We start from the raw sequence: 10,960 nt of genomic DNA, 5'->3' as shown, positions 1-10,960 counted from the left end.
CTTTTCTCTATTAAATGTCATTTGCCATGTGTCTGCCCAGTTCTGAATGCTGTCTAGATCATTTTGAATGACCTTTGCTGCTGCAACAGTGTTTGCCACTCCTCCTATTTGTGTGTCATCTGCAAATTTAACAAGTTTGCTTACTATACCAGAATCTAAATCATTAATGTAGATTAGGAATAGCAGAGGACCTAATACTGATCCCTGTGGTACACCACTGGTTACATCGCTCCATTTTGAGGTTTCTGCTCTAATCAGTACTTTCTGTTTTCTACATGTTAACCACTCCATAATCCATGTGCATGCATTTCCTTGAATCCCTACTGCATTCAGTTTGAGAATTAATCTTTTATGCGGGACTTTGTCAAAAGCTTTCTGGAAATCTAAATAAACCATGTTGTATGCTTTGCAATTATCCATTGTCGATGTTGCATCCTCAAAAAAATCAAGCAGGTTAGTTAGATAAGATCTCACTTTCCTAAAACCATGCTGACTGTCTCCCAGGATATTGTTACCATATAGGTAATTTTCCATTTTGGATCTTATTATAGTTTCCATAAGTTTACATATATAGAAGTCAGTCTTATTGGTCTGTAGTTACCTGGTTCGGTTTTGTCTCCCTTTTTGTGGATCGGTATTACGTTTGCAATTTTCCAGTCTGTCGGTACAACCCCCGTGTCAAGAGACTGTTGCATGATCTTGGTTAGCGGTTTGTAAAGAACGTCTTTCATTTCTTTGAGTACTATTGGGAGGATGTCATCCGGCCCAGGGGAGTTGTTTATTTTAAGAGCTCCTAGTCCCTTTAACACTTCTGCCTCTGTTATGCTAAAGTTATTTAAAACTGGATAGGAACAGGTCGACATGTGGGGCATGTTGACCATGTCCTCCTTTGTAAAAACCTGTGAAAAGTAATCATTTAATATATTTGCTCTTGCTGTTATAATATTGGAAAATATTTTGGAATTTGTTTTAGCCCCCTTAGAAATATTGATTTATATCTCTTGGCCTTTCTAACTTCCTTTTTGACTTGTTTGCAGTTCAATGTACTCTTTCTGTGTACTTTGTTTTTGGTCCCTTTTAAACGCTCTGAAAAGTGCCTTTTTTCGCGAAATTTTTTAAATTGATCTATTAAACCATTTTGGCCATTTTATTTTAGATTTAGATTTGTCTACTTTTGGGATGTAATTGTTTTGCGCCTCTAGTACTACATTTTTAAAAACAGCCATCCTTTTTCTGTGGATGTTTTCTCTATTTTACTCCAATCTACTTCTGTTAGTCTCTGTTTCATACCTTCATAGTTTGCTTTTCTAAAATTGTAAACCTTATCTTTTGTCATTACTTTTGGGGTTTTAAAAAACATTTCAAATGAGACCATGTTGTGGTCTGAGTTTGCAAATTGCTCTCTGACCTCTGTTTTAGTTATTCTGTCTTCGTTATTTGAAAAGACTAAATCAATTCTGCCTATCTGAACCCAGCTGTTTCGACTCTCTTCCATCTCCCTGGTGGCTTTCAGTCTGCTAGGGGTGCAGACTTCCATGAATTGTGGGTGTGTCAGCTCCTCAAGCTCCTCTTGCTGTCTCATTTCCTCAAGCTCCATTTCTAACATACTTACTCGAAGCAAGTCCTGGATCGTGTGGCACTTTACACACACTTGGTTGAGCTCTGTTTGGTTTCTCGGATTTCCCACATCATGCAGTTGTCACAGATTACTGGCTTGAAGACCTTTTTTTTGGAAGTTTAATTTAGCTTCTGCAGCTGTCAACCTGCTTTCAAACTGCTTCTGTGATGTACTTGTCCATTCGTACTTCTCTCACGCTGTCGCCTCACACGCTGTCGCAGTGAACACTCACACGCTGTCGCAGTGAACTGCAAATGATGAAATCAGGGAAATGCTTTTGAGTACAGCCACAAGCGACAGTTACGGTGCAGAGACATTTGCAAACACGATTGTAACTGAAATAACGGAAGCAGGACTCTGCCCTTCCAAAATATTAAGCCAGTGCTACGATGGAGCAAATGTTATGTCCGGCTGCCACGGGGGTGTTCAAAAGATTTTGCAGTACAGACTGGGAAGGGAGGTCCCAAACATCCATTGCTTTAATCACCAGCTACACTTAGTCATTGTGCATGCCATGTCCTCAGAAGAAAAGGTAGAAGAATTCTTCAATGTGTGCAGCTCATTGTACAAATTTCTAAGGAAACCAACTGTTGCTGTTCTCTACAAAGGCGAGAAACTTAAACAATCACTTGAGCAGCGCTGGACTGGGTATTACTGTATAGTTGGGGTTGTTGTGAAGTCGTTTAACAGCATTGTAGAATTACTTTCAGAAATCCAAAGCACTCGAGGACATGGAACCGAAGTTAAGATTGAAGCTATTTGATTATTGAAGTAGGAGTCAGCAGGAGACTTCAAATTCATTGCACAAATGGTGAAAAAACTTTTGAGTATACTGGACACTCCAAACAAAATGCTTCAGGGAGAAAAAAGCGATCTTCTTTCTGCTATAAAGGTTGTTCGTAGTGCTTCAGAATGTATTGCGAAACTGCGTTGTGATGCAGTTTTTAACAACTGTGCCATGCAAGAAACAGAGAGTTTTACATTTGAGCAAGCACCTTGAAGACTTTGTGGTTGAGGGATCTGTTGGTCAGCCAGGGGGTGAAGCTCATAATGAACGTGAGCTCAAGAGGCTGTTTTATGGTGTGCTGGATGCCGTACTAGTTGAACTGTCAGCTCGTTTTAATGAACGTAATACTAAACTAATTGCAGCGCTACAGGCTGCTGACCCCAAGAGCCCAACGTTTCTACTACTTGCTAATTTGCAACCCTTAGTTAATTTAATCAAGATGGACATTGTTGAATCTGAATTGCTAGTTGCACTTCAGTTTCTACAGAAGCAGATTAAATCAAACGAAAATGAAAAGTGGCTGACCCTGTCTGTGCTGAAAACGTTTCACAGCGCCCTTGAAGCAATGCCAAGTGTTAAGACAGTGCTACGCAACTTGCTTTGACTTTTGGGCTTCTACTGCTATGTGCGAAAACTCATTTTCTACCCTTTCCAACATACTGACAACACACAGGAGCATGCTTCACAATCGCAAAGCGCACCTGTGGGAGGGTGTGGGTATTCACTGACACGGGAGACAGAAATGGTATTTGATAACACCACACAGGTGCTCGGTTTTATTATTTTTCTTTCGTTCTCTGGTGCACTGATTTATTTGAGCCCATAGAGGGCGCTTGTGGTCCGTGGTCTGGCTACCAGCTATGGTATCCAGAACCAATGGAGAATACCACGGCAGGGTACTCAGGTACAGTCCGGCACTCGTTGGTGCTCACAAATTATAAAAAACGAAAAGGCAAAAAGAAACAGTGAAAATAAAACACAGTAAGGAAAAACTACAAAATAAATGTGCTGCACTTCGCAGCGTGAATCTCCCCAGTCGCCGCTACCCGTACGACCCGGGACTCCGTCCTACACTCTGCTGTCTCCAACTCACACACGTTACTGGGGCTGCCCAACGATCCCCCACTTTTCCCTTTCTTTCTTTAAAAGTATTTTCTTTGATCTCTTTTCTTTTTCTTTCCGGGCTTGTGTTAGCCTCCCGTCCCTCAGTATTCAAAACGAGACCGCTGTTCTCGCAGTTCCAGTTTAAAGGGGCGGATCTGAGGAAACAACAGAGTGTTACTTTATAGGTTAACAATCCCATTAAAGTCCGCCTCCCAGCCACTCAGAGAGGGGAAAAGCACACACACCCTCTTTCCCACCTCTCCGTGTCACCGCCATGACTGGCAGGCAGACCCCACGGGACTGCCGCCCTCTTCCTGCAGCATCGTGCATGCGTCAGACGGCCAGTCCAGGTCTCTCCCTGTTACAGCACCTCATACAGTTGGCCTTTGAGAAGGATTTGACCCTCAAGTTCCGTGGCAAGTGGAAAGAAGTAGTAATGAAAAAGTTCAATGCAAAACGGAAGCAAAGATTGCAGCTTTACTGAGGGTTTCTTCATGACATTGGTAAATTATGTTTTACATTTAATCGATATGCTTGTCATTATAGATTTTCCGTCGATTTGTTGATTTGCTTATTCAGTTGTTATACGATCAGTTATTTGCTTAGTTAGCTGTTATTTGATAATAGGTGCATATAGTGAGTAGCATTGTAAAGCACTTGGATATTATTATTATTTGTGTCACTCTTATATTTAAATACCGGTACAATGTGTCAGTTTGTATATTATACATGGTACGTACATGTGCCCCCTCACAGAAAACATGGTGCTCCCCTCCCATGTAATTCCTGGCTCTGGGCCTGTACTGGACCATGGATGGTATCACTATTTGTACCACAATACTGACTTTGAATCGAGTCAGAATGGTGATGAACCGAGGTTGAACCAAGCAGACAGTAATATGAACAGAGATGAACCGATTGGTTCAGCAGCAGCATGGTGCCTGAGCATTAGTGCAGTACTGTACATTACCCTCGGTATGGTACAGTTTCGGTGGTACAGGGTTCGTGGTGCACCCGGTACGGTACCTTCAGTACAGTATCGTTCGGTGGTGGTACAGCACTCTGTGTTGGTACACCCAGTATGGTAGCTTCGGTACGGTCCAGTTTGGTGGTACACTCAGTACGGTTCGGTTCGGTGATACCCCAGCGCAGTAATCTTGTTTGCTGTTCTGCGACCCACAGTTACTGTAGAAGCAATATATAGGGAACCTATATAGCTTCAGGCAAACTAATACAGCCCTAAGAGTGGGGAAAGCCGCTGTCAGAGTCCTGACAGCCTTCACAATGGTACTGCAAGCAGGGACCAAAGCAGCAACAAAACACTGCGGGAAGGACTGCAAGCAATCAGACCTGACACAGAGCTGAGCCCAGCAACTGCGCAGTGAATTGGAATGGTAACCTTGTTTGTTGTACAGTACTTATAATGGTGGGAACGTGAGCAGATCTGGACCTACAGTTACCACATTAGCAGACTATAGGGGTGCCTACATCAGAGCCGTGACAGCCTTTGCAATAGCACTGCAAGCAGAGACCAGGGCAGCAACGAAACACTGCAGGAGGGACTGCGAACAGCCAGACCCGAAGCAGAGCTGAGCCAGTGACTGCTAAGTGAATCGGGATGGTAAACTAATTTGTTGTGCAGTGTACCGGCGGGAACGGCAGCAGGTCTGGACCTAGTTACCATGGGAGCGATCTATAGGGATGCCCACCTATAGCGCTTTTGGTTAACCCAGCAGCTGCGTTCGTATTTCTGTAAAAAAAACTGAATAAACACAAGAGAAACAAACTCTCACACAAAACAGTAATGATTGGATTACTGTACATAATTTTCATAACAAAAAACGGAACTTAATTTTTAACTTCAAACGAAGCTAGCAGCCTGAGAGAGAGAGCACACGCAGCCGTCTTAAAGTTGTTCAATCCCAGGGAAGGGGTGACGGGGGAACAAGGCCGCTGCAGGACTTAGCAAAAACAACGGGCTGAGTGCACAATACATGTAAGCAGCAATCACTATAAGCATGTAACAATTAATGGCCTAAGTTAGTGTAATTACACAAGCGAAAAAGCAGATATAAGTAACTTGATACTTATCTGTTTGTAGTCTCTCCAGTCAGGTTCGGATGAAAAGAAAAATTATGACGATGTCTGTATCTGCAGTCTAGTTATGCCCTCGGGGCGGGCATGACTGTGTCACAGGTTATTCAGGTTATCAGAGTCTTTAGGATAAATACCCTTGATAGGGAACTATTACAGCGTTAATGAAATACTGCATAAATTAAGTGTAAAACACAATACTTTGCAAAACATTATACAGTCGTAAGCAACAAGTAGTTGTCTGATACCAGGCTCTTCTGTCAGGTCAGTCTTTGGAGGAAAAATGGCGCTGAGATCTGTGCACGCAGTCCCTTTATGCCCTCTGGGGCAGGCCATGACTGTGTCACAGGCTCGGTAAACAGCTTTGCTATATCTTATCCAGGTCTTTAGGAGGTAAATACCCATTCAGTAATGGTTACATTTTATACTTGAAAGGGAATCAACTGTATTTAATTTATGTTAAAATATTAAGTATTTCTTTTTGACTGTGGCTTATTTTAAAATTGCAATCAAAGCAATACAACTGTGTTTGTGGGCATTACATGTTTCCAGGAGATTTATGATTGCAAAGCAATTGAAAGATGTCAGTCCCAGCCAGTTGAGAGGCTGAAGAGGATAATAATATTTAAAACGTCCTGTAAGTACATATATCCTCTCAGTCAGCAACTTTAATGGGGTCAACACTACTCCCTTACACATCATCTCCACCAAGAGGGTATTAGGGGAGAACTAATGCTTCGCAGATCAGATGCACAGTCAGGTCTGAAGAATACAGTATCCTAGCTAAAAAGGAAGAGAAGAGTTAAAATGTTGAAACTGAAGCAGAGAAGGCAAAGTCTTTTTCCAAACTGTAAACTTGGAGGCACCATTTCCACAACCAAAGATGCTCAGGATAGTGATCAAGCCTTACCATTTGCAAAAGAAAGCTGTGTAAAGCAATGGAATTCTATGCAAGATCTAAGTCATGATATTTATGATATTTATGCTCAATATGAGGACTCAGGTGATGATGAAAGACCCTTGCCATTTAAACTCAGCTCCCCTTCCAAGAACTACATGCTTAACATCAATGTTGGTGGCAAGATTTACCAGATTGCTTACAGAGCTGCAGCTAGGTATCCAAAAACGAGGATTGGGAGACTTGCTACCTACATGGACCATAACAGAAAACTGGATCTTTGTGATGATTATATTGTGCAAAACAATGAGTTTTTCTTTGATAGAGATCCAGATATCTTTCACCATGTATTCAACTTCTACAGAACTGGTGTCCTCTGGATTAAAGATGAGCTTTGTCCAAGAAACTTCCTGGAGGAGATCAACTATTGGGGGGTTAGAATTAAAAATACCCACAGATGTTGTCGTATTTCCTTTGAAGAGAGGCAAGATGAGTTAAATGAACAGCTCAAGATTCAAAAGGAACTCCAAGCTGAAGTTGAGTTTGAGGAAAATGAGGGACTCTTTACAGACATGAAGTATGGCAAACCAAGGAGAATAATTTGGAATCTAATGGAGAAACCATTTTCATCAGTCACTGCTAAACTAATGGCTGTGGCCTCAAGCTTGTTTGTTTTAGTCTCACTTGTGGCCATGACGTTAAACACTGTTGAGGAAATGCAGTACAAAACTCACACTGGGCAACTAAGTGGTAAAACCTACCTTGAACATGTCGAGACCCTTTGTATTGCTTTCTTCACAGTGGAGTACATCTTGAGACTTGTGTCTACACCAGATCTGAAACAGTTTCTTAAAAGTGTTTTGAATGCAGTTGATTTAATTGCCATCCTCCCACTTTTTCTTCAGATTACACTGGAATGCTTTGAGAATGAGGACTATGGAAAACATGGCCATGACATAGAAACTGTGGGTAGGGTAGGGAAAGTTGGTCAAGTATTGAGAATTATGAGGCTAATGAGGATCTTTAGGATCTTGAAGCTTGCTCGTCATTCAACTGGTTTGAGGGCTTTTGGGTTTACTTTAAGGCAATGCTACCAGCAGGTTGGGTGCCTCTTCCTCTTCATTGCCATGGGGATTTTCACCTTCTCTGCCATGGTCTACTCAGTGGAGCATGATGTACATGAGACCAACTTTACCAGCATCCCTCATGCCTGGTGGTGGGCAGCTGTGAGTATGAATATAAACATGTTTAATATCAGTATTGAAACATTTTCCATGTTCAAATTGTAAATAATTTATGAGAATTTTATTTTGTAGTTTGTTTATAACATCCAGACAACTCATATTAATAGATTATTATCCTACATCTACAATTATGTTTTCAATATTTATTATAAAAGAATAATTATTCTATAAACTTTAATTAAATCTGTATTAATTGCTTGCTTTTAGAATTTTAGCCAAGTGTGTGCATCAGAATACAAATAAACCTAAAACTCTTTATATTTATTATATATGTGAATCAACTACTTTTATACTTAATTAGATTACTGAAAATGAAATCCTGTCAGATTCATTGTAATATTGTATCTTTAAAAGGAAGAATAAATAGAGTATACAAAATAATTCTATCAACCACATCTCATAGGTAAGAGACTTTAGTGTAATGGCATTATTGGTCGTTATTTGTAACTGTTTTTAGCTGGGTTCTTTAAAAAGAAAAACAAAGAAAAAGTTATTTAAAGTGTTACCAACAAATTTAGCTGTTTTATTTTGGTCGGCTGGCAGTTGTCCTGACACAATATCCTGAATGCCATATAGGTTGGAAAAGGTTTGATATCTCTGATATAATGCCAAAGTGCCCCCTTTGCACTGAAATGCACTTCTGTTGTACACAGAGCCTACACAAATACAATAGAGCAGTCCAATATGTGGCCTATTAGTACAGTAAAAAGACACAGCACATATGAATAAAAATAAATACTGGCAGTGGATGTTTTTTGTGGCATAGATACAGTCCTTGGGTTAGAAAAGTAACTTTTTGCTATATCACAACTGCCGTAACTTTTGTAACCCTCATGCTTTGAACATGAAAAAACTAAAAAGCAGGCATCATCAGAATATATTATCTATTTTTCATTTTACATATTGTATTTAACAAATAATTCTTTGTTCCCTTTTGGAAACTGTTTCATTACTTACATAGCATTGGGAACGCACCACATTTTATTTTTATTAAGACACTTATTTTTTCTGCAAATTGATGGTTAATCATCCCAGTGCAGAACTTCTCAAATTTTCAGTGGCATACAACTAGTAGTAAATGAGGATGTGTTTTGTTTTTTAACAATAAAGGATGCTTTTCTCTGAAAAAATTATGCTGATGGCACAAAATGGCTTTGTTGATTTCCCCCAACAAATATAAATAATAACATATACTGTATATGTTAAATGTTGTTACTGTTTAAAAAAAAGTACATTTGATGTTACAAAGTAGGTCCTAAAATGTGTGGATACAAAATACCTTTTAGTTAGTATTTTGCTCTCTATATGGGGAGCTTTTTGATAGGGCCTGTATCTGAAAACAATCAATATAGGTTTCAGTATACTTACTAAGTTACCAGCTTTCATCACAAAGTAAGCAATACGTGTTACTAAAAGCTTTGTATTTTTCTTTTATTAAAGGTGAGCATTTCAACTGTAGGCTACGGAGACATGTTTCCAGAAACGCTTCTGGGGAGGTTTTTTGCTTTTGCCTGCATTGCTTTTGGGATCATCCTCAATGGAATGCCTATCTCGATTCTCTATAATAAATTCTCAGACTACTACACCAAGCTTAAGGCTCATGAGTATACATCCAAACTGCAGCATAGAGGGAAGATTACGTTTTCTAAAAGAGCAACAAGGAAGATTACAGAGTGCTGTGGTGGTGACCGACGTCACCATTTGCCAAGACACAGAAACTTTTAATATTTCAATGTTATTGTTTAAATTGCTGTTATATTGGAAACATAATAATAATATACTTTTTAACTCCCATATTTAATCTGGTTACACTTTAAAATAATGTGTCACAAATTCCTATGAATACCAATAGCATTAGCTGTTATCCCTGTGGTGTTCCACCTAAATTCATTATGACTTTGTATCAATTATTTTAAATTATCTCTAGGACTAGAACAATCATTACAAAACAACAAAAATACTTTGTTAATCCGATATTACTCCTATTCAATCCTACTAAACTCATATTGAAACTCATAACAATTTGCAGCCACTATTTTAAAAAGTGGTTTAATAAAAACACAATGCATAACCCAAAAATATTTATATATATTTGTTGTGAGTAAGGTTTATTACGGGGGTTCTCAAACTGGTAGTGGCAGAAGACCCAAGTCACTTCAGAGTGGGTCCCAGTTAGGAAAAGTTTGAGAACCACTGGTCTATTATTACAGTAAGTATAGGTGTTGTAGTCTAGCATTAAATTAAATGGGTTGGAAATAGATCAATAATATAAAGCTTGTTGTCTTTATAAGAGAATAAAAAACAAAGTTTTACAAATGACAATTTGAAGGTTGCATTATTTATAGTCATCTGATTTTTTAAACTTAATACTGTATTTATTAAACTTATATATATATATATATATATATATATATATATATATATATATATATATATATACATACACACGCACGCACACAAATATAAATTCTAAGTAGTAACACTTTGTACTTAGTAAAAATTATATTTTATAATATTGTGTGTGTGTGTGCATGCGTGTGTGTGTGTGTGCGCGCGCGAAAGGTAACCATACAAACGTAGGTAATGTGCGGCACATTAGCTACAAATATGTAGCTAATGTGCGGCGTAATGCAGAATGTGCGCGACAACACGTGAATTCATGAAGGTCTCCTCATGATATTCAGAGTTGTTCTTTTCCTACTTAGTAAGCAGACACAGACATTTAAACATCCCCTCCCCTAAATGAATTGAGTAATCTGCATTGGTACGGCTGATTTTTCCCCCTAAATCAGAGCTGGATAGCAACGCATTTCCTGAAAAGTAAAACTGTCATGACTTGTGCATGGAAACGCCACCAATGTAATGTAAAGCATTATTAAAATGCTCGCGGCACAGTAGAATGTACAGATCAGTGCTAAACAGTATATTTCTAATAAGAGAGTGGAAATCGTTTAAGCAACTAATGTACCGTGTAACTGGACATTTTAGCTGGTATTAGATTTGCTACCTTGGTAGATTTTGATGGTTTTTGAATTGGCATTCATCATTTAGCACGTTTACAAAGAAAAATGTCAGTTTTGTATTTCTACTTTTAATTTAAAAAACATTCAAATACATGTTTACTTAATGAAACGTCTGCTAAACAGCATCTAATTTACAGTAACTAGTTATAGCATCTACAATGTCACTGCAGCAACTTGGAGAACAACAAATGT

The 10,960-nt window shown here is 39.0% G+C and overlaps 1 protein-coding gene across 1 annotated transcript; it reads left to right on the top strand.

Moving 5' to 3' along the window:
- The first annotated feature begins 3,867 nt into the window (after positions 1 to 3,867).
- kcnv2a (potassium channel, subfamily V, member 2a) lies at positions 3,868 to 10,073 on the top strand. The gene is made up of 2 exons (XM_034015966.2): positions 3,868 to 7,727; positions 9,186 to 10,073. The coding sequence occupies exons 1-2, from the start codon at positions 6,411 to 6,413 to the stop codon at positions 9,468 to 9,470; spliced, it is 1,602 nt and encodes a 533-aa protein (XP_033871857.1). The 5' UTR covers positions 3,868 to 6,410; the 3' UTR covers positions 9,471 to 10,073.
- Positions 10,074 to 10,960: the final 887 nt, after the last annotated feature.

This window comes from Acipenser ruthenus, chromosome 2, assembly GCF_902713425.1.
Source record: "Acipenser ruthenus chromosome 2, fAciRut3.2 maternal haplotype, whole genome shotgun sequence".
Classification (NCBI taxonomy): domain Eukaryota; kingdom Metazoa; phylum Chordata; class Actinopteri; order Acipenseriformes; family Acipenseridae; genus Acipenser; species Acipenser ruthenus.
The sequence above is the reverse complement of the archived record's forward strand: the minus strand, read 5'-3'. Positions and strand labels throughout refer to the sequence as shown.